General features: G+C 61.2%; 2 protein-coding genes and 1 long non-coding RNA gene across 6 annotated transcripts in view; 2 read left to right on the forward strand and 1 right to left on the reverse strand.

Annotated features, from left to right (window-relative positions):
- LMOD1 (leiomodin 1) overlaps positions 1-7,975 on the forward strand; it is a 33,531-nt gene extending 25,556 nt beyond the window's left edge. The window contains exons 2-3 of the mRNA XM_014843166.3: positions 4,979-6,421; positions 7,223-7,975. Coding sequence (XP_014698652.1) covers positions 4,979-6,421; positions 7,223-7,249 — 1,470 coding nt within the window. The 3' untranslated portion in view covers positions 7,250-7,975. The remainder of the gene's footprint in view (positions 1-4,978; positions 6,422-7,222) is intronic.
- A 4,022-nt stretch (positions 7,976-11,997) lies between these two features.
- SHISA4 (shisa family member 4) lies at positions 11,998-20,778 on the reverse strand. Of its 3 annotated transcripts, none has more exons than XM_070501458.1 (6): positions 20,511-20,778; positions 16,766-17,147; positions 14,496-14,667; positions 13,581-13,714; positions 12,688-12,855; positions 11,998-12,480 (listed from the first exon to the last, which is right to left on the reverse strand). In XM_070501458.1, the coding sequence occupies exons 2-6, from the start codon at positions 16,788-16,790 to the stop codon at positions 12,434-12,436; spliced, it is 546 nt and encodes a 181-aa protein (XP_070357559.1). In that variant the 5' UTR covers positions 16,791-17,147; positions 20,511-20,778; the 3' UTR covers positions 11,998-12,433. The 3 variants fall into 3 exon arrangements, with proteins under 3 accessions (XP_070357559.1, XP_070357558.1, XP_014698651.1); XM_070501457.1 differs by lacking the exon at positions 20,511-20,778 and adding an exon at positions 18,319-18,451; XM_014843165.3 differs by lacking the exons at positions 16,766-17,147; positions 20,511-20,778 and adding an exon at positions 14,850-15,246.
- On the forward strand, positions 16,078-18,090 carry LOC139042549 (uncharacterized). Of its 2 annotated transcripts, none has more exons than XR_011499372.1 (3): positions 16,078-16,200; positions 16,761-16,849; positions 17,956-18,090. It is a non-coding gene; the product is annotated as an uncharacterized lncRNA (long non-coding RNA). The 2 variants fall into 2 exon arrangements; XR_011499371.1 differs by lacking the exon at positions 17,956-18,090 and adding an exon at positions 17,081-17,211.
- Positions 20,779-22,631: the final 1,853 nt, after the last annotated feature.

Genomic DNA, 22,631 nt, shown 5'->3' on the forward strand with positions numbered 1-22,631 from the left:
GAGCCTGCCCCCGCCCGGGGGGTGGGTGCCTCACCCGCGCCCAGTGGGCGGCTCCTGGAGAGCACTGCACCGGCTGGGCAGGCCGGGGTGAAGGGCAGCGGGTTGTCTAGGGTGCCTGCAGGGTGGTTTGCCTCGGCTCCAGGAGGGCGTGGGCCTAGGCTTCAGCGCAGAGCTTACCAGGCACGCCGGCCCCTGGACCGTCCTGGACGCCCTCTGAAGCCCTGGACACATGGGAAGCTTTCTTTGGGCCCGCATTTTTGGGATGAGGGGGCACAAGCTTCCAACGTCGCCTGTCGTGTGGATGGTGCAGAAGCTCTCACACTGTGGACCCACAGGATCTTAGACCGGGAGCTGTTACAAGACCTGAAGCTCTGTCTGATGAGCTGGCCTCGGCCCGACCGAGGACTCCTGCCCCCCGGAGACCAAGGGAATCGGGCACTGCCATCCTTCCCCAGGACCACAGCCCCAGGAATACTCCTTTCCCCAAAAGGCAGTTCACCCTCCTCAGACTTCTTGGCAGGAGAGTCTAGAGACTTTCTTTCTTTCTTTTTTTTTTGGTGGGGAAGATTGGCCGTGAGCTAACATCCGTGCCAATCTTCTTCTGTTTTGTATATGGGACACCTCCACAGCATGGCTTGATGAGTGGTGTGTAGGTCCGTGCCAGGGATCCAAACTCGCAAACCCCGGGCTGCCAAAGTGGAGTGCATGAACTTAACCACTACACCACCAGCCTGGCCCCTAGACTCTTTCTTCTCGGTGGAAAACAATAAAAGAGTTGGCACACCATGCAGCAGGAGGCTAGAGGAAGTAAACTCCCTTGGTCCTGTGAGCCCTGGGCCTGCTCCCTGTCCTGCCCTGACACCAGCCCTGTGAGGGAGCTGCTTTCCCAGGGAACCTGGTCAGGCCCTGAAGCCTGTGGCCAGCTCCTCCCTGTGGACAGATGGCCCAGGCAGCTGCAGTGTCTGGTATCAGGAGGTCACCAGGTGGCTGGTGGGGGTGGGGCCAGGCTGGGCCGGCTTCCTGGGAGAAGCGGGGGTGCTATCTGGGGCTCGAGACGTGGTGGGGGCTGGTAGGGAGCACCAGTGCGGGACCAGAGGGAGAGGTGAGGGGTTGAGCCTTGGGGCCAGCACTGGGCGATGCCACATGGGCTCTCCTGGGTGATACAACCTGACCTCAGGAACTTCAGCTAGGGCCTGGAGGAGTCTCCTGAGTCCTGGCCCAGCCTGGAGCTTGAGCGGGTGCATTCTGGACGCCTCCCCAGGCAGCCCCGGGACAGAGCACAGACTGGCCGTGGACCCTCTGAACCAGCATTCCTCGCTCTGCTCTGGGGGAGGAACTGGTGCACCTGCGTCCCTGGCAGGGGAGTCACACCTGAGGGCACACCCCCTGCCTATCACCCGCCCCAACCCAGCTCTGCCCCCCGGCCCCAGGCAGGTGGCTGGGAAGTGAACTAGGTATCCTGCACTCCCACCTCTTGCTGGATGAGCTTCCCCACGCCATCGTCCTGGTGCCTCCTCTGTGGGGGTTGCAGACTGCTGCCCGCAGACGCCTGGGACAGGGTTCCTCTGCAGAGAGGGAGGCCGTGCCTCCTCAGTGAGGGGTCATGGGGAGGAAAGAGATGGCCTGGGGGTGGTTAGGGTTAGGGCCAGTGGGCTGGGCCACGGCCTCGCCCTCAGCAAGTTCTTTCGGATGGACGGTCCATTCTGTTTCTCCCACCTTTGGCAGTGGAGAGAGCGAGATGCTCTCCTCTCCGTTCAGTCAGACAGGACTCCTAGAGGAAACAGCGTCAGGAGGCCCGAGGGGACGGGAAGATGCCACCCAAGCCCGTCTGAACCTATGAAAGGCGTGGAACTTGGGTCCTCGCCCAAGTGACAGACACAGAGCCATGTCGTGCGGCAGTGGGGCCAGGAGGGGACGGAGGAAGGAGCCGCTGCTTGCCTCTGAGCCTGAGCTACGTGCCTGCGACGTGTCCCAGGTTGATAGAGGCTCTCAGGGGTCATCCTGTCCATCCCTCTGCCTCCACGGAAGAGTCCCAAACCACCCCTGTGGGCTTCTCCGAACCCTAAAGCTTTTCCCAAAGGGAAAAAATGTAACTGCTGCTTAGGTCTCTCATCTAGAGGCCTGGGGACCTTTGCTCTCTGGAAGTTCTTCATTATAACTGACCTAAAGGCCTCTTGCTATGAGAGACGCATAGCGAGTGAGGCCTGGAGACAGGAACACAGGCCCGAATGACCCCCGGAGGTCACCAGGATGCGCCACCAGTTCCAGAAGCAAGGAGCTTGGCCTGGCCTCCCTTCAGATAAGCAGAAAGGAGGCAGCTGTGCTGTGTGCCGAGGAGCCGGGCTCCACAGCAGCCCCAGCCCCGGGAGCACTCCGGGTTCCTTCTCCTTTTAAGGCAACGTCTGAGCTCCCAGGGCTGCCTGAGCGGAGCTCCAGCAAGCCCCAGCCCACTCATTCCTGGGTATCTGGAGGAAACCCAGGGTTAGCCGGCTCTCCCCACCCCCCAACCCCCCGGCCTGTTCTTCATCAGGTTCTTTTTAAAGGGTTGGCACACCTCCTCGAGAACAGACCATGGCAGTTCCAAGCCCTGGAGGACCCCGGGTAGAGGAAGGACCCTAAGAGGGGATGGGGAGTTGCCCTGGATAAAGACTAAGGGCAGAGGTCAGGGTCTGGGGCGTCAAGGCAGAGAGAGGCTAACATGCTGAACAAGGAGTCCTGATGGGGGGCCCGGGCCTGGAAGTGGGCCGGGTCTGACTGGGGAGAGGAGGAGGCTGATGTGCGAGGGTCTGTGGGCCTCGGGGCGTCAGCAGGGATGCAGGCGGAGGCGGTGCCTTGGCCCCAGTGGAGAAGGTCAGAGGTCACACTGACTCATGGCTGCTCTGAGACAATGTGGTCTGAAACCCAGTTTTTCCCAAACTCGCTTGGTGAAGCTGGTTAAGTTCTGGTCTCTCTGGGTCCCGCGTTTCCCTGTCTTACGTGAGGCCTGAGTGTGTGGGAACTCGCTCTGCAGAGGGCAGCCGGGCAGTGCCCAGGGGGCTCGGAGAAACGCTCAGGCGAGCACACTTTGGGAAGGGAGGGAGAGGGGAGGGCAGGCGTCTTTGCCTTGGGGGCCCGACCTCTGCAGCTTGGGCCGGACTCGCTGGCCAGGCTGTGGCCCCAGCTTTCACCACCAAGCTGCTGGCGCAGGTGGGGTCTGCGATGACAGTGCCCTGAACTGGGGGGCGAGGGGGGCTCCCCTGCTGAACTGGCAGAGCCTTAGGGGTGTGCTGGGGGCTGCCCGTGGGGTTTCCTCATCTACCCTCTCCCTCCCCGTTTCCAGTCAAGGAACAGCGAGGTGGCCAGCCCCGACAGGTGATCGGAGCGTCACACCCAGGTCCCTGGGAGCCAGTGGCGGGAGAGGGGCTCCCTGCCCCTTGCTCTATCACCACAGCCCCGGCCAGTCCCCAGAGCGGCCGGACCCCGGGGGCCTGTGGGGCAGAGGAGCAAAGGGCCGCATTCCGAGGCCCTGTCTCACCAGGCCCCGTGCCCCTTGGCCGGCTCTCGTGATTCCAGCAGAGGAGCCAAGGACTTTTGCTGCTAAATAAGCCCCGGGGCTGGTCCCCAACGGCATGTGTTTGTGGAACAGGTACAAGCTGTTTCCATAGGACCAAGCGGTTCTGCGCGCCCTCTGGGAAGGGGGGCGGGGAGGAGAAGGGCCAGGAGGGCAGAGAGTCCATGGACGGTGGCTTCACCTTCCTCCTCCTCTTCCCACACCCCGTCCAGGCACAGCTGGTAGACAGAAAACCCTCCTAACAATAATCAGGCCACAGTCTCTTCCTCTTAAAAACCCTTTGGGGAAGGACATCCCAGCCTCCCTTAGGTGCCCCTTGCTCTGGGGTGTCTATCACAGTTGGGTTAAATCTAACATCTCATCTTAGCCGACCCTCTTGGCTCCCCGGCTCCTCCGATGGGGGTGGGAGGCAGGCACTCTCAAAATACGGCTCAGACTTTACGCGACATCATGGAGGAAGAAATAGGGCCCCGCGGCAGTGCGGGGGTGCCGTGCTACATGGAACACTCCAGCACCGCTCTGCTGACTCGCTCCCACGGCCTGTATGGTCAGCGCGGAGCCAGAATCCTAGATCCCGCATCCGGCAGAGTCCTCCTGTGGCCGGCCGCCCCAGCGGATTCCAGGGTCCTCACAGAGGGGCTGGTCCCCAGCAAAGTTTTACTAAAGAGTAAAGACAATTCTGTGGGTTTCTCAAAAAGCCATACGTATTTGATGTAAGGTACGTCCTTTATTCTGTCTCCTTTATTGTTAGGGCCTTCCTTCAATGAGATGATGATGGCAGACAGAATTGATAAATATCCCTCCTGGGTAAAATAAGATGTTAGTAGCCCACTGTTGGTCCCTCCATTTTTTTTTCCTTTGAAAAGGTATCATCTGTCAAGTCCCAGCATCTGAGGACCACTGACCTGCCCTTGGCAGCAAGGCCGGGGCTGGGCGAGGTGGGTGAGGTGCTCACCCAGACCAGGATGCAAGGGGGCACCCAAAAGCTCGGGGATTGAGGTAACTGATGTTTAAAAAATTAAATGATGAACCAAACTTCAAAATGTTAAATAAAGAGAGGACCAGTATTAGTGCTTTTTCCTTTGGCCTCAGCTGCAACATGGCTCAGCAGGGTACCACTTGACAGCATCCTTTCTCACTCACCCATGACAGAAAGGGCAGTTCTGGGTCTGAGGACCCTCTGGGGACGGAGATGCCACGACCTCCTCAGGTGTTCGTTGTGGTCCTCGTGACCCTGATGCTCTGAGTCTGGTATCAGCCCGCTCTCTGCAGCTTGAACCCCAGTCCCTGTTGGGGTGTCCCCCATGGAGACTGTCCTTTGGAGGCTCCAGGGAAGTTGCATAAGTGCCCCCAATGCCAGTCCCCATACTCATTCCTCTCCCTCTGAAGCCAGCTCTTCATGTTTATTTTTCTTTTCTGAATTCTTAGGAAAGCAAGCAAGCTGAGACCAAGACAGATGCCAAGAACGGAGAGGAAAGGGGCAGAGATGCCAGCGAAAAAACCCCAGGCCCCAAGCGGGACTCAGACCAGGGCAAGGAGCCAAAGAAGGGTGTCTTAAAGAAAAGTTTCTCCCGAGACAAAGAGGAAGCGGATGGCAAGGGTGGTGACAAGCCCAAGGAGGAGAAGGTCATCAGGGGCATTGACAAGGGCCGGGTCAGGGCTGCGGTGGATAAGAAAGAGGCGGGGAAGGCTGCGGGCAGAGAGGAGGGGACGGCGGCCACAAGGAAGGGAGAGGACAAGAAGGTGAGTGACAGGAGCCCAGGTCTGAGCAGAGACAAGGAGAAGAGAGGGGAGGCCAAGGAGGCAAGCAAGAGCGAGGAGGGCGAGAAGGCGGAAGGAGACAGGAGGAGCACAGACACCAGGAAGCAGGAGCAGACGGCGAAAAGAGGAGCTGGGAACACAGATCCGAAAAAGGAGGATGAGAAGGTCAAAAAAGATGAGTCCCTAAAGGGAAAGGAACCCAAAGAGGAGAGCAGGACCCCAACAGCCGAGAAACAGGCCCCCGAGGGGCCGGCCAAGACGGAGGAGGAGGCGGCTCCCAGCATATTCGACGAACCTCTGGAGAAAGTGAAGAACAACGACCCCGAGATGACCGAGGTAAACGTCAACAACTCAGACTGTATCACCAACGAGATCTTGGTGCGGTTCACCGAGGCCCTGGAGTTCAACACCGTGGTCAAGGTGTTCGCCTTGGCCAACACCCGCGCCGACGACCACGTGGCCTTCGCCATTGCCATCATGCTCAAGGCCAACAAGACGATCACCAGCCTGAACCTGGACTCTAACCACATCACAGGCAAAGGCATCCTGGCCATCTTCCGGGCCCTGCTCCAGAACAACACGCTGACCGAGCTCCGCTTCCACAACCAGAGACACATCTGCGGCGGCAAGACGGAGATGGAGATCGCCAAGCTGCTCAAGGAGAACACCACGCTGCTCAAGCTGGGCTACCACTTCGAGCTGGCCGGGCCCCGCATGACCGTCACCAACCTGCTCAGCCGCAACATGGACAAGCAGCGGCAGAAGCGGCTGCAGGAGCAGCGGCAGGCGCAGGAGGCCAGCGGAGAGAAGAAGGGTCTGCTGGAGGTGCCCAAGGTGGGGGCCGTGGCCAAGGGCTCCCCGACACCCTCACCCCAGCCATCTCCAAAGGCCTCTCCCAAAAACTCGCCCAAGAAAGGGGGCGCTCCAGCCGCCCCGCCTCCACCTCCACCTCCCTTGGCCCCACCCCTCATCATGGAGAACCTGAAGAACTCACTCTCGCCAGCTACCCAGAGGAAGATGGGTGACAGAGTCCTCCCCGCCCAGGAGAAGAACTCCCGTGACCAGCTCCTGGCTGCCATCCGCTCCAGCAACCTCAAGCAGCTCAAGAAGGTAAGTAGCTGTGGGCCGCGGGCCAGGAGGGCGGGGGCTGGGCGGGGGGCTGGGCGGGGGGCTGGGCGGAGGCGGGGAGACCGAGCAGGGAGGGAAGACGTGCAGGGGACGCTGTGTCAGGCTGCAGGTGAGAGACCTACTCCCGGGTCAAGGGCACTTCCGTCATCCCGTGCATCCTCCCGCCTCCAGGCAGCCCTCACTCCATCTTCCTTAGAGGGACTCTACCCTCCCTTTAGGGAGCTTCCTTTAGCCTCTCCCTCCGCCCTGCAGCTAAACAAAGGAGGAAAGAGACGGAGGAACAGCTCCGACCAGCGAGTCCTGCCTCAGGCCTTCCTTAGGTCTTGTCTCCTCCATTCCCAAAACAAAAGTGGTCTTTGTCTTCCTAATTCCCTCAGGACCAGCCAAGTCCTACAGGTCAGTCCATCCCAAAGGTCTTTGGGAGACTCAGCCCTCAGGAGAGTCACCTCGCGACTACGCAGTGTCACGGGCACAGGAGCCATCTCTGGAGACCCTTACTGCTCAAAGCTCCCCTCCTATGGTCATCTGCCCACCTGGCTTACCCCCCTGACGTCACCTGGGACTAGACCCCAGGAGATAAAGGACAACCTCCGTTCTGATTCCAGTGGTCATTTGGTGACATTCAGTTCTTACAGAAAAGGAAAAATGCTCCCTGTGTCGACAGCTCATTTATTCATTCCACAGGCGTGTGTTGAGGTGTCTGGTGTCCAGAAGGGAGGGCAGGAGCATTCCAGGGCCCCTTGCTGACCCCCTTCTCTAACGGTCTCTGCTTGGCCCTCACAGGTGGAGGTTCCCAAGCTGCTTCAGTAGGACCAGGCTGCCAGGCCCCGTCCGCCCACCCGGGACTGCCCAGGCCCGGCCTCCCAGGCTGCACAGACCCCGCCCACCCCACGCCGGCTGACCTGCTGTGACTGTCCTCATTCTGCCGTGGGAGAGCTCGAGGCCTGGGCCACGCTCAAGGAAGGACGCCTTATCTCCTCTCACTTTCCTTTTCTTGTCTCTGAGGCTCTCCGAAAACTTCTTTTTGTACATGGAGCTGTGGTTTCTGGACAAGGAGAGTCCTTTAGCACGTCACTGAGAAGGCGGCGTGCCCGGGGCCCGTGGAGCTGGCCAGCTGCAGAAGGCCTGGGATCCAGGAGAGATGTCCCTCAGCCTGGCCCTCAATCCCACTGCCCTCCAGGGCCAGGATCCAGGCCTCTGAGGAGCCCTTGAGGCACAGCTGCCGGGCCAGGGCACTCTGTGTGGGGCGATGATGATTGACAGGGCATGAGGGCCCAAGGGAGAGGGAGGGGGGCTGAGGGTCCCCCCAACCCCCTCCTGGGCCAATCAGAGGACTCGGCAGGGGTGGCGGGCCTGGATGGACAGTGCCTGGCAGGGAGGGGGCTCCGGATGGGGGAGAGGGACAGACAGCAGCTGGACCTGACGGTTTGATGCCAAAGCGGAAGTTTGCCTCACATCCACCTGCTGTTGTATAAATAGCTGTGTATCTGTTTTTCCATAAGATTTTGATAATATATACAAGCCTCTAGCCGTGAACGACTGTGCCCCACTCTGTCTGACGCTCACCCTGGGCTGCCTGGAGGACGCTGGCACTCAGGTTCCCTGCCATGCCCAGCTGACCACAGAACAAGCTCCTACCCGCAGAAAGGACGGGTCGGGGGAAGCCTCAACCCGAGTAGAGGGCCCAGGGCTGACCCCAACCAGGGTCTGCTCCTGCCCGGTCTTGCTGCCTGGAGTCATCCGGCGGAGCCACTCTCGGGGTGACGGGCAGTGTGGCGCGCAGGGCCCCGCGATGGCTATATTAGGCATGTTCAGAGATGCCCATCGCATGACTCTTCCCAGTGGTGGGCCCGGGGCCAGCTCCTCACAGCAGTCACAGGCCCAGGAAGGCAGCCATCTGTGAGCAGGCAGACCATCTGGGGAGCAGCACCCACACCAGCATGCCGGGTCACCCCCACCCCTCCTCTACTCATGGATTTCGCTCCCTGCCCAGCTGCAGGCTGCCCTCCGGACCTGCCAGTGCCCATGCCCTCCACCCCGCATACATCAAAGGCATCTTTCTGATTTGATGGGCTTAAAGGTGCTGGCCCCCTTGGCACTGCAGAACTGCCACCTGGGGTCTGGAGCACTTGTAGGTTTTCTGCCTCCAGGTTTTGCCTCAAGGGCAGGGAGAACAACACCATTGCTTGGGGGGAGGTGGGGTGCCCCTGCCTGGAAGCTGGACAGCTGTGCTAGGTCTGGCCGGAAACAGAGGCAGGCTAGTGCCGAGAGCAAAGATCACACTCTGCCCTCTCCTGCACCCACTGGCAGGTCCCCCAGTGCCCTAAACAGGGGATGGGTCCAGGAGAGGGGAGACAGGCCACACTCCCTCCCCGACCCCAAAGGCTGTTACAGGCTGAAGCTCAGTCCAGGCAGGGCTTCCATTCTCCCAGGTCTGCCGGGTCCTCGGGTCCCCATCTGATCCTTTAACTCCCTGAGGGGGACCCCAATATTGTCTCCATTTTGCAGACCGAGTTCGCCGCAGAGAGGTTAACTGACAGGTCCAGGATCACTCAGCTGGGAAAGGAGAGCTCAGGCTGCCCCTAGAACTACTTCTGATGAAGGGTCCCCCCCATTTCTGAATTGAGGCTGGTGCAGGCCTCCTAGCCGCCCTAGACAAGCAGGCTCCAAATCCGGAGGCTCCAAGCGCACCTGTCACCTGGGGAAGCCCTTTCTACGAGACTTAGACAAGATTAGCAGAACAAAAACCCCTTTCCCGACCCAGCAACAGCGGAGTCCGTAGCCCTCCCCCGCGCCCGGGGCCCACCCGGTGACGTCATCCTCCCGGGGGCGGGGCCGGCGCGGTGACGTCATCCTCCCCGGAGCCCGGACCAGACGCCGGGCAGCGACCCCTGGCGGCCGAGCGCGCCAGGTCCTCCCGCCGCCCCGTGAGGCGCGCGATGTGCGGGGGGCGCGGGGCGGGGCGGCCTTAGCGGCGGAGGGGTGCGGGGACAGAGCGCCGGCCCACCCCACGGGGCGGGTGGCCGGGGAGCCCTAGGCACCTGCTGCCGGCGGGCCCGCGTTTCGCCGCCCACCCGCCCTGCGCCGCCCTCTGCGCGGGGAGAATGAGGCTCGAGGGAGCAGACGACTTAACAAGTCCATGAATCCGGATCCAAACCCAGGTCTCCTGCCGACGGGGCGAAGGGCTCCCCCCGGGTGCCGCACCGTGACTCGGGGTCCCCTCTGTCCCCTTCCACCTCCGCCTGGGGGCGCCGTGAGCCGGACCGGGGCCCCTCGGGGCTTCTTCTGGGCGCAGCTCACCCCTGTCCCCCTGCCCCCAGCTGCTGCGGACCCCCAGGTCACCAAGCCTGCAGAGCCATGTGCCCCCCACCCCTGTGAGCCTGTCTCCAGGCCTGAGCCCACCTGTGGGGTGGGGGCCGGCTGCTGGCCTGGGAGGGGGCCACCTTGCTGCGCGTTCCCCTGTCCCCCTGGCCTACCACCTGATTCCCATCCCTTGGCTCCGTCCCCAGGCTTCCATCCTTTCCTCCGTCCCGCCGCCCTCCCTCACTGCTTGCCCGAAGTGACTGCCTCCCGGGCTGCTCCCTTCTGTCCCCCTCCTGGCCCCTCCCTGACAGCTCTCCCCCTTCTGCTAACCTGCCCCTCCTGGCCTCGGTGTCTTTTCCCCCCGCACCTCTGCCCTGTCTCTCTTCCTGCACCTGAACCCGGTCTTCCCCCTCTGAGCCCTGCCTCCCCCCCAGGGCTGAGCAGACCTTGCTGCCCCAAGATCAGAGGCCACTTGCTTTCGTGTAAAATGCTCCTCTTCTCCATCTCGGCCTCCCCGACCTCCCCTTCCGGTCCTCAGTGTTCCCTCTCGGCCTGGCAGGACCCCATTTACACCATTGAGACTCCAATCGTTGAGGGGGGGGCACTGCTCTTCCCATCCTCTACCTGCCTCCCCTTGTAGGGTCCTCCCTGGTTTTCAGGGGTCCTAGCTGAGGACCAAGGTAATCGGGAGGGGCGGGTACAGCCCTATGTTCCCCTGGTAATGAGCAGATGAGATGGGGTCACAGGGAGCAGCTTTGGGAGACATATCGGGGTGTTGCCCTATTTAAGGACCTAAAGAAATGTGAGAGGGGCCTCCTCTGCTTGGAGCAGGTGAAAGCTCCCCTCTGTCACGGTTTCCTCCTTTTTCTTAGAATCCTCTCATTTTCAGGGCTTTGCAGAGGTAACTCACTGGAAATGTTGGAAGGGGGCATTCCACCCTTCTGGGAAGCAGCTACGGCTGGGATAAACTGCCTGCCCTCCCACCTCAAAGCAGTTTTTAATCGGCCCCAGGTTGTGGATTCTGGCTGGCATGGCCTCGCATTCATTGACACCTTGTTTCTTAGGGAAACCCAGAAACCTTATCCTGCAAATCTCTTGGACCTCCCAGCTTCAGACTGGGCCCCAAACCTAGAGATGACCTGGTGACCCCTCTCCTAAAGCGTGAGGCAGAACCTGCAGCCTGGAAGCCAGGACACTCGGCTGGCTCCCGCCTCCTGGCCCCACCCTCAAAGGGAAGGGGGATTTGCAGCTGGGGCCCCAGCTCTGTCCCCAGCAGCGTTAGCTTCCCGTGTGTCTGGGTCAGTCCAGGGCACACTTAGGGCCCCTGAAGATTTCGCTGGGAAGGGAGGAAACTGTGGACCACGGCAGAGCTCTGCCCACGGGGGCAGTTTCTGCCCCCGGCTCCTGCAGCAGCTGGCCCAGGAGCTCCCCCTCCGGGCTGTGTGACAAGAGCCTCCTGGATACTATAGGTGGCAGAGGGCCCTGGGGGTGTGGTTAGCACAAGGGCCACATCCAGAACCCAGCGGGAAGACAGGGCTGCAGGAGCCCAGAGGCCTGAGGAAACCTGAGAGGGCAGGCAGGAGAGAGGGCCTGTGGCAACCAAAGGGAAGGGGGGAGGGGCTGGGGGACAACGGAGGAGGAGCCAGGTGGTTGGGGGTGGCACTCTTCATACTTGAATGAAAAAGCATCAAACTTCCTTCCCTGGACCTGTCGCCAGACAAGTCCTGGGAGCTCAAGGACCGTGTCCTCGTGTCCTTGTGTCCTCGGGGAGCAGGGCAAGCGGAGAGGGTCTGGCTAGATGCCCAGGCAGTTCTGGGGGGGGGGGACACTGGTCTGGGGGACCTAATGCTTTAGGGTCCCCTGATGACCCAAGCAGCGGACAGAAGCCCCTGCCCCAGTCTCTCGGCGGCCCGGTCCCCACCTAGCCCTCCATCAGGAGGGAAGGAAAGACCATCAGTTTCATGGACATAGTCCACCCTCATGACAGCCCCGAGGCGTTCCCCCATTCCGTAGACGAGGAAACTGAGACTCGGGGACTCGGGGAGACGGCGGGTCCAGGAGCTTCTGTGCTGTCGGTGGCGCTGGCCCCTAGCGGGGACTGTCTGTGATGCAGACAACCATCCTCTTCCGGGGGTGGCCCAATCCAACTCGTTGGCTTTGGGAACCAGCCCCAGGAGCCATCCGGGGTGGTTCCGCTGAAGTGGGTGAGGGCGTGCTGTGCCGGTGTGGACGGGCCCAAGGATGCGACGACGGAGTGACCTCTTTACAGCTTTAATCCCGCAGGCCGGAGCCCTGGCCAGTGGGGCAGCAAGGTGGGGCTTCTGCCCACTGCTGATGGAGCCCCCTCCACCCCACCCCAGCCCACAGCAGGCCAGTCGGGGGGCCCCGGCCTTCCTGTGGGGCTCCTGGGAGTGGAGGGACTATCAGAGAGCAGGGGCTGTGACCCGGCCTTTCATGTCCTTCCCTTGCCCCAGTAAAAATAGTCCACCAATCCCAAGCGCCCCCCCACCCTCCATTCACGGCCAAGGTCCAGCTCAGCTCCCGTTCTGCTTCCCGGGGCTCTGTCCCCTCTCATGTTCAGGGCTGGGCTTGGTCTGGGGCCTGGAGCATGGAGGACCCCTGCCCACCCCCAGGGCCAGCCGCAGATGCAGGAGGGTATGACTGAGGGGCAGCAGAGACACGGCCGGGTCCTCAGGCTCCAGGGTAGGAGGGCTGTGGTGGCATATAGGGGGGAGGAGCTGAAAGCCAAGGAGACAGGAGGAGGGTCAGGGGTGGCATGGGAGGCTGTGAAGTAACCCCCAACCGCGGGGCATGCAGGGTCCATGGGGAAGAGACAACTGGAGCTTTCCAGCTGGAGGCAGAGGAAGCCCACCCGGGAGAGGGCAGGGAGGTCCCAGTGCAGCAGTGGGGACAGCAGGAGCTGGGGCTCCAGACGGCTCACTTACCTGCTGGGTTGTAGATCGGGGGCCCAGCCGGGTAGGCTGGGTACTGGGGAACAGGACCACTAGGTGGATACATGAAGCCAGGCTCTGGGGGTGCAGGGCCAGCTTTGGGGTCCTGGGGGTACGGGTACACTGGCTGCACTGGGATGCCTGTCATGGGAATCTCCTGGCCTAGGTGGGGGACAAGGAGCAGCACTCAGAGCTCCACCTCCACGGGGAGCCCCCTCCTCCTGCCCAGGAAACACAGTAGGCACCCCTGGGCGTGGCCCTCTGGCAGGGTCCAGGCTGGCCACCTGCTGCCTTTGTTTCCAGACCTCACTTGACAGAGCTGAGCAGGGAGCTGTGCCCGTGAGCCCAGCGGTCAGTCTGTGTTGGGCACATTATCCCCTCAGCAGGTTTCAGAGGCCTCATGAGCCCGAGAGCACAGCCGGGGAACTGTCCCATGTGGGCAAGGGCAGGGCAGCTCCAGCGGCTGGTATCTTGTAATCCAGCAGAGCTGCCACCAAGGGGGTCCTCCCCATATCCCCCGTGTGTTACCGTTCCCATGCCCCTCAGGTTTGGGCATAGATGCAGTCACATGGCAACACTCAGACATGCATTCCATGTGCTGGAGCACACCCCGTTACTGCTCACCACTACACACCCCCCATGTACTCACTCAGAGTCACGTGCATGCATACACCCACTGCACACACCACGCGCTCACCGCGCACTTCTGAGGATCCACGTGGGTGCACGTACACGTGCCCACGGTGCCATGTTCACGTGTGCCCCTGGCGCATTCTTATTTCTGGGGTCTCATGCTGGCAGGTGTGTGTACACAGAAGCATATCCCTCTACAGAGCTCACACTCTTGAGGGCTCTGGTGCCCCCCTGGGGCCCAGGCCCGTGCATACCTTCAAACGGGCTTTGCAGCTGCTGGCGCCGGCGGTACAGGTAGCAGCAGGAGCAGAGGAAGCAGCAGATGGTGGTGGCGACCACAGCCACGAAGAGGATGACAGCCGAGGCGATGCCTGCTATGGTCTTGGGACTTTAGACAAAGGACAGGTCCTGTCACCTTCCAACACTCGTGGGAGGGCGTCCTCGGGATGCTGACCATAAAGCTGTGCTCCTGCTCCTGGCCAGCAGGGGCCACAGCAGCTAAGGTTGGGGTTCCTTGTGGGGCTCTGCCCGGTCCCTGTGGAGGAGCTCTTAGGGGACCCCCACTTCCCCTGGGGCTGTGCTGCCTGGCAGGGGTGTGGGGTGCCCCCCACCCCACTCTTCCATCTGCAGCTTGATTAGTTAGACTTACAACTGAAAGGCGCCTTAGAAATAATCTATAGCTTTCCTCCACAGCCCACCGCAGTCACAGTGTCCTCATACCTGTTTTATATATTAGCAGTCCCCTTCAAAAAGAAGTTTGAAAACCACTAATTTTGGCAACCCCTCATTTTACCAAGAGGAAAGCATGACCCACGAGGGGAAGAGCCTTCCGCAGGATCACACGGCTGGTGGGACATGGGACGTGCACCTGGGAACCACGCCTGCAGCTCCAGTCCTCCTGCCAGAGCTCCTCCACAAAGCCACACTGCACTGTTGACCTTGCACCCTCCCCCCGACACGATCTGACCCCTCCAGGCAGAGGCTGAAAGAACCTGGACACCTCCGTCAGCTCAAGCCTGTGATGGCCACCAAGATGCCTTTCCTGGAACTCCCAAGCCTCAGCACTCACGGCTGGCTTTGTCACCAAGCTGGAGTCCCCGGCTGGGCTCGGAGCCCAGTGGACAAAGGGGGGGCAGGCCCGGCAGCCCTCTGGAGTGGGGGCAGCCCACCTGAAGGCCAGGCAGTGCTTCTGCTGTCGCTCGGTGATGAGCAGGCTCAGGTCCCGGCAGCAGTACCGCTGGTGGCAGGTCCCGCAGCAGAAGGTGAAGAACTCGCAGTTGAAGCCCGGGTGCCAGGAGCCGTTGCGGTCCACGTACCACAGGCAGTCCTCGCCGGCCAGCGCTGCGGGCAGGGGGCGGGCGCCAGTGGCCACCAGGCCGGCTCCCTGGCCATCCTCCCCCGATGGTCCTCGGCCCCTTCGCCCCCGGGGCCTGAGAGCTCCCGTGTCTCCACGGTGGGGGCCTCCGTCCCTGCGCCCCGGACCCTTCCTCCTCCCCGTCCGCAGCCGCCTTCGCACCCCTTACCTGGGGGGACCCCCAGCGCCAGGAGGGCGACGACAGCGAGCGGCGCGGCCCCACACAGCCCCGCGGGCCGCATGGCGGGGGACGAGGCCGGCCGCCAGGAGCGGGGGCGCAGGACCGGGAGCGGGGGCGCAGGACCGGGAGGGCTCAGGAGCAGCGGCGCAGGACGGGCTCGGCCGGCCGCCGCTGCGGCTCCTCTGCCGCCGCCTCCGAGGGCGGGACTGAGGCCGGTCCTCGGGGACCCTGCCCCCGACGCGCCGACCGCCCCGCCCCGGCCACCCGCCGGCGACGTCCACCCGCGCGCCCCTCCGCGGCCGGCGCGGCCCTGCGCCCGGGTCCCCGCTCTACGGGGCTCCTCCCGTCCCGACCACCGGGGGCGGGCGCTGCAGGCCGCCCGGCACTGCGCCGGGGAGGCCTGGCCTGGCGTGGGCCCGCCCCCCGCCTGGGCCCAATCAGCATCCCGGTCCCCAGAAGCCCTGATCCTGGTGCCATCTCCTCATGCCCAGGCACATGGGCCAACCCCGGAGGGGCAGGGCCGGCCCTTCCCCCGTGCGGGACCTCCTCTGTCCAGTGTCCAGCCCAGGACGTCCTGCGGGGGGAGGGGGGTGGTGCGGGAGCACCCCGCCCCCACTCCCAGAACACAGGCGCCCATTGACGGGCAGCTCAGAGCCGCTTTGTCCCCGGCCCTGCCCGCAGGCCTGGACCCTGCCAGCTGCACTGGCTCTCTGAGATGGCCACTTCCCCTCCGAGTGGACAGCGCTGGCACGCACCAGCCTATGGCCTCAGCGCTGGGGATGGCAGGCCCACCTGGGGCCCATCCAGTTAGAAATAGACCCCTTTCCCCGTGAAAACCCCTCTCCTCGCAGAGCACTCCGGCAGACTTGCTGCATTAGCCAGGAGGGCCTAGGGACGGCGGGGTAATGGCAGTGGAGACAGTGTTTTACGGTGGGGGCAGTCACCTCTGCACATAGTGAGCCCGAGTGTCTGGGACTGTGCTCCACCCTGACGAGGACCACAGGTCAGACCAGGGGGAAATCAAAAGGCTCCCTTCCCCCCTGGCCAGGTCCAGCCCTTTCCAAAGCCCTTGGAAGCTCCCCTCACTGGAGCCCTCCTCTGTTCCGCCAGCCAAGCGAAGCTGGCAGGTGCTCTTATCAACCCCATTTTACAGACAGGGAAACTAGGACATGGGGGAGTTAAAGGACTGGCTGGAGGGAAAGGGCAGAGGTGACGGCAGGACTCGAGTGTCCTCAAGCCAGGTGGCTCCCCATCCTCAACAGCGCACAGGGAGTCCTTCTGGGGTTCTGAGGTGAGGGGACCAGGGCGGGGCACAGGAGGCCCAGCGGAATCTCAGCAGGTAAGGGAAGGTGAGGGAGGAGCTGCCCCATGCTGGGCCCTGGGGGTGCTGGCACAGCCCCCGGCAGAGCAGACGGAAGGAGAGGACCACTCCTGCCCAGGACGGTGCTGGCCGTCTGATGCACCCATGCAGGACAGGGCTAACGCAGCAGCACAGCAGCATCCCTCAGGCCGCCACCCCAGACAGCGCGCTCGTTCCTCCGTCGTCCCTTTCCCTGACCACAGGCTCCACGGTGCAGGACCAAGCGGCCTCGCCACAGGCACTCAGTCATGTTGGTTGACTGGCTCTCAGATGGAAGGCTGTCTCTCTTGCCACCATGGCTATGCTCCCACGCAGACCCTGGGGCCACCTGACCTCTCTTCTTCCTAACCCCTGCCCTTCAGCCCTTTTTACTTCCTCCTCCCTCACCAGCTTCTTCCCCACAGAAAAACAAAACCTCACATCTCTCCTTTAAATTGCTACAAAACTCCATGCCTCCCAAAGCTCATCCCTTTCTGTCTACCCTCCTGCTTTTCTCCACCAGTCCCCTCAAGGCTGGTACCCCTGGTCAACTCTTTCAGCTCACCATGACACCTCGCTCTCACCAACATCGTCAGTGGACTTCTAATCGTAAAGTCCTAGGATGACTTTTCAGCCTGCGGGATGGGAGGTGATTTGACCAGGACGGAGGGTGAGGGTGGGCTGTGGGCAGGCGGGAGAAGAGAGGCGGCAGCGCCCAGGAGCGGGCACTCCCCAGCAGGGGATGCTGGAACCTGGAGTCGGAGAGCTGGGGAGTGAGGAGGAGGCTTGGGTGGAGGGTTCGGGAGGGGCTGGGGGTCCTGAGGGTGGGTGTACACATCTTCAGGCCTGCAGGGGCTTCACTGGGCCTTCTCCGGGCCAGGGCATGCAGGAACACCGTCCCCTGATCCCGCCAGTCTCCCGGCCCCAGGGAGGGGAGAGGCACGCTCCTGGAAAAGGGGAAGCAGACAGTAATCTGTGACCAGAGGAGACACCATATGGACTCTGCCCATGGCAGGCTCTCCCCGGAACATGGGAATGAGAACACCAGCAGCTAACACGGCAATGAGTTTGTCCCATCCTACAGATGAGGACACAGAAGTCGGAAGGAGTTAATTCTCCCAGCTCACACGGCTGGGGTTTGAAATCGGGCTTTCGGGACTTCAGAGCCCAGTCTCTTCCACTGCACCACCTGCCTCCCCTAAACATGGTGTGTGATGCTCCGTGCCATCCGGGCATATGGAGCATCTACTCAGGAGACAGACGCCCAGCCCTTATCCCCAGCTGGAGTCTGTGTGGGACGGAGGGTAGTGGGGTTGCTGGGGTGGGGAAGGGCAGTGGGGGAGGGGGGCTAGGCCCACGCTGTGACCCAGTTTGGACTGGGCCTGGCTCTGCTGAGTCATCTCACTGCGGGGCTCAGTGACCAGCCAGGGCTCCTCCCAAACCCTTTCAGGCTCTTCAAATCCAGCGGACTGAGAGCCTGGGCACTCCTGAGGCCCCCTGCCTTCCCAGCCCAGGGCCTGGAGCCTCCATCCTCCAGAGGGAGAATTGCCCTGGGGGTTGTGTTGAGTCACTCTGAGATGAGGGTGACTCCCGTCCTCTCCTCTGCTGGCTTCTTTAAGAGGGCCCTGCAGGCCACCCCGCCCACGCCCTCCCCGTAGGCCTGGGCTCCTCCAGACCAGTCCTCACACATTTCTTTCCTCCAAGGACCCTGAGTCCTTTCCTCTGTCTGATATGATCTCGTTACACCCCCTCCAGGCAGCCACGGACACACCGTTCTCCTCGCAGTCCGTGGCTGGGGAGAACAAGGCCCAGGAAGGCGCCAGGACCCGGCCCAGCTCTCATGGCTTCACTGGGGACGAAAGGACCCAGGTCTCCTGGCTCCCAATGCCCCAGAATAAACCAACATTTCTCTGGCATCAGAATGGTTTTCCTGGTGTCTAGCTTTAGTCCTTCTTGCTGTAAATCAGTGTCTCCTGTGTTTGTCCTCTGCGGGGGGGGAGGGGGGTTCCAGGGGGTGGGTGAAGGCCAGTGAGACCAGCCTCACTGCTGCTCGGGCTCCTGGAAAGGAGCACTCCTCCCCAGAGGGGTCCTCCGCACTGCCTTTGAACAATTACCTACCCCGGAACGCCAGGCCTGTGCTTCTTTGCAGTCCCAGGGCAGTCTGGGCAGAACTGAGGCAGCCTGGGCCTCAGGAAAGGGGGGCGGTAACCAGGCTGGCCGGGGTGGCACCTGCAAGCAGCCTGCCCTGTGTGGCTGTGGGGGCAGCAGCAGTCCAGGCCGCCAGTGCCTGGCCTCAGGAGCCTGGCGTGGCCGGCGGGGCAGACAGGGAGGGCCAGGGTATCTTTAAATGGCACCTGACGCAGGCTGCAGCTCTGCAGTGTTATTTTGGGATCTGAGGGTAAGAGGAAGAGGGCTCTGTTTACAGCTCTCCCCTCTGTCCCCACTCCCTCTCCCGGGAAGGCTGTGGGGACACAGGGCACAGCCCTCAGCAGAGCCTTTTTCCACCTGGGGGTCCCTGCCCTCGGCCATCTGCAGAGATGGGCACTGTTGGATCCAGGGCAAAGGGGCTTTCTCGGCCAGGCCAGCTTTGTGAGGGCAGTTGAGGTGGTGAGAATGGCGTCAGACGGGGGCATGGACTAACGGCAGCCAACAGCACTGCTTCCACGAGGCAGCCCCTCAGTGCTCAGCACTCAGTGACCTGAACCCTCAGAGTCCCTCCATGGAACAGACGCTAGCACCGTACCTGTTCTGTGGATTGGGAAGTGGAGGCACAGCTGATTTACGCGGCTTGCCCAAAGTCACCCGGCTGATACATGGCAGAGCCAGCCTCAAACCCACGCAGCCTGGCTCCAGAGTTTACGCTCCGAACCCCTAACCAGAGAGTCCTGCTCTGCCACTTCTGGCTCTGCACACTTGGAGGAACCAGCTGCCCCTCTGGTCCTGGCCTCCTCATTCATCAGTGACCGTGGTTCAGTGGAAACCCAGAGGCCCAGCTCAGCTGGCGGGGGTGCCCTGGTCCATTCTCTCCCTAGTCCGTGGAACAAGAATCTATGCAAGGTCGCACGGCAGGTCCCCAGCAGGAACCCAGCCCTCCTGCCCCCACACGTATCTCTGTGCTCTTCCTCGTGAACGTCCCTGAGTTAGGGATGAGGCAAGGGAACCGAGCCGGCGAGGGACAGGAGCAGGTATGGATCTGCCATCACAAAACCGGGCGTGACGAAATGGACATCTCTCTCCTGTCTTCATGGAGTTAGATCAGACTGAGTCTCCCCCCACCAGCTGGGGGATTCAGTCTGTGGTTGTTATGCTTTGTTCCCCTCCAGTGTCGGGCACAGGTCCTGGGGTCTCTCACAGTGCCAGACACTCGGGGTGGGCCTGCAGGTCGCGCCCACTCTGCTGTGCTGATGAGAGCCCAGCGGTCTTGGCCTCTGGGCCCAGGCACAGGGACCTTCCCTGGGAGCCTGGACGCCAGTGTCCGGCCTCCCCAGACCCCCACGCAGCCATTCCCCTAGGAGCTTCTCTCACCCCCAGTGCTGTGCCAGGACCAGGGCACGGCCCGCACCACTCACGGGCCCAGGGACTTCCTTCCCTTCTTGTCTTCTGGGACCCCTCCCCTTTTTCCTCTCCCTCTCTTCCGCCAAAACCCTGGGCCTCATCTCAGTTCACCCCAGCTCTCAACAGAGGACCCAGAGGCCTGGCTGTCCTTAAGCAGGCTGCGTTCCACCCTGCAAAAGCAACGAAAAGGAGGTGCAAAGAATCTGGCTACGTTCTCAGGACAAGGGAGGAAGACCTAGTGGGAGCGAATGGACTCGTGGGTAATTGATAACGCACGCAGGGAAGTACAGGGAAACTGCTTAGCAGGTGGGAGGAGGGGCTGCAGCCACCTCCGGCTCCTGTCCTCTGCTTGCAGGCAGGGCTGCAGCCCCTCCTCACAGAGCTGTGCTCCCTAAGGCCCTAATTTAGCAGCAGCATCTGTGAAACGTGGTTGAGTCACTCTAATCCAGTGAGTCAGGGAGACTGCGCCAAACATAGCTGCCAGCTATGGAGGGCGGGGCACACGGGAGGAGACGCTGTCCCCACCTGTGTGCTTTCATGAAGTCACCTTCAATTCTAACCACAGCCCTGGGAGGAAGGTCTCAGTCCCCAGTGTCCCAAGACACTGGCCCCAGCCCCCTCGCTTTCCAGCTGTGTCATCACACCAAGTGAGAGCAACTCAAGTTAGGACCCCAGCCTCCGCCGTGTCAGCATTTCAGTCTCCTCTCCCACTCCTCCTCTCCAGTTACCACCTCGTCCAGGCGCTCGGCTCTCACCTGGACTGTGGCAGCTGCTCCAGGCTGCGCTCAGCCTCACCGAGGTCCCGGCTCACCCTCCTGGTGCTATCTGGATCGACATCAGAGTGCTTTCTAACAGGCACACCTGGCCATGTCACGTCTCTGCTTAGTCCCTGAGTGGTCCCCCGCTCCCTGGAGAGGAAGAAGCCTGTGGCCCTTTGCCACCTGGCCCTCACTTGTTTCCAGCCGACTTCTGGCCGAGAGCCCCATGAGACATCTATTCAATCCTAACCTGCTTACAAGCTCTGAAAACGCAGCTCTGTTCCACGACAGTCTTTGAGACTTCCTCCTCTGGGCACATCCTGACCCCCCCCCCCATCTGCCTGGCATCACAGACAGGGAAGTGGCAAAGTGCTGACTAGACTGGAATCACACACTTGTCATGTTCACAGCTCTGCGCCTCAGTCTCACCAATCTGTAAACGGGGTACACAAAATCACCTCCCTTTTAAGGTTATTAGACCATCTAAACGAGACAATCCAAGGACAACTTTAAGACAGTCATTGGCATTTACTAAGTGCTTCTGAACTCTCGGCAGTTGTGGGTGTCGTAAGGGCTCAGTTCCAGGTCGCCTTCTCTGTGCAGCCTTCCTGACTTCTTCTCTGGCTCCTGTCCCCCGTCCCTTGTCTGGGCAGCTGTGCTCACCGCTCTCACGGCACTCCCCACACGCACTATTTCTGATCCCTGCTGGACTAGCTCCGAGGGAAGGGGTGAGGCCTTGCCAGCACCTAGCACTGGCCTTGCATGTAACAGAGGTTTGATATTTGTTGAAACGGAAGAGTGACAGAGAGTAGCCAGATGCTGGCTCCATGTTTATTACGTTTACTGGCCACCGGTCTGCCCGGCTGGAGCAGCGGAGCACGCCCTCCGCTGTGCACTGCCACCCTCCAAAGCAGCGTCCATTTCCCAAGTCTTCTCAGCTCCTTCCCGCTGCTTTCCCCGAACACGACGTGGGCCCTCCCCTTCCCAGTTTTCCTCCTGCAGATGGGCTCGCCACGTAAGGGAGCCTCTGCTCGATCACCAGGATGGAGCAGAGCACTCCAGGGGAGACAACCTTACACACTACCTTGCACAATCTGTGCCCCACGCCCGCCTGGGGCTACACTGGGGTTCTGTGAAGACATGAACGGTTCCTGACGTCACGAGCACTTATCACTGGCACACAGACTTCTCAGCGAGAGCCCCTCTGTGTAATCCTCGACCTTTTTCATAGATACTCGTCCATCCACATTTTTTGAAACAAACTTACACTTAGATTCTGCCCATTTTTACTGTTTGTACAGATATTTGCTTGGATCCTAACTTGTCATTCTTCCCAAGGGTTTCCTGCTATCTAAAAATTCAATCAGCATCTCCCTTATCTAGTACCATTTCTTTCATAAATGGCCTCAAATTCTCTCCTGGAATGGGTAAGGCATAAAAACCCCTCCCTAGTCACTAATCCAGAGGAGGGGCCCAGGACAGCACCCTGGGGCACATCATAAATCAGCCCAGTGGGTTAATTTGTAGTCTGATCATTGGTGGCCAATTACCAACTTCTCTAGCTCCCCACTGCTGACTTTACTATGTCCAGATTTTATCCAGTCTGTTAACAAATCTAGACAATGAGGCCAGTTTGGCATCACATGCTCTCAAGTTCACAATGAAAATCAGTTGAAGCCCAGTGACCACTTTATCCTTCTTAGCGCCTGCTGGGGCCATCTGTCGGTTCACACTCCCCAGTCAACCTCATTCCAGGGGCAGTGGCTCTCCATGATCAGTTTCCTTTCTTGGACTTTTACCTCTTTTCCTGTCATCTAGTGTTTCTCCCGTTTTGCCTTTGATCCTCTCCACTAAGAGCTCAGCAGCCTCGTGGGGAAGCTCCTGGTGTCCCAGGTGCTGTTCACCAAGTCAGGAGACCTCAAGTGCTGCTATCCCTAACTTGTCTTATCGTGAACTTCAACTCCTTCCAACCAGTTAAGAGCCTAAAGCTAGCTTTCTCTAGCCAAAGAGACGGGGCGACAAGATAGCAGCTGGAGTTTGACTTCACGTCAACACCACTGGCCTCCAGCTGATCTTTCCTTCCAGCTCTCATGCTGGATGTAGTCTCTGAACCCCTTT

Source organism: Equus asinus, chromosome 30 (assembly GCF_041296235.1).
Source record: "Equus asinus isolate D_3611 breed Donkey chromosome 30, EquAss-T2T_v2, whole genome shotgun sequence".
NCBI classification, from domain to species: Eukaryota; Metazoa; Chordata; class Mammalia; order Perissodactyla; family Equidae; genus Equus; species Equus asinus.

Coding starts and splice junctions, on each gene's coding strand:
- SHISA4 (XM_014843165.3), bottom strand. CDS start 14,922: ATGCGGCCCGCGGGGCTGTGTGGGGCCGCGCCGCTCGCTGTCGTCGCC. Junction 13,715..14,495: donor AAGCACTGCCTGGCCTTCAG/GTGGGCTGCCCC, acceptor CTTTGTCTAAAG/TCCCAAGACCATAGCAGGCA. Junction 12,481..12,687: donor CCCGATCTACAACCCAGCAG/GTAAGTGAGCCG, acceptor CTTGGCTTTCAG/CTCCTCCCCCCTATATGCCA.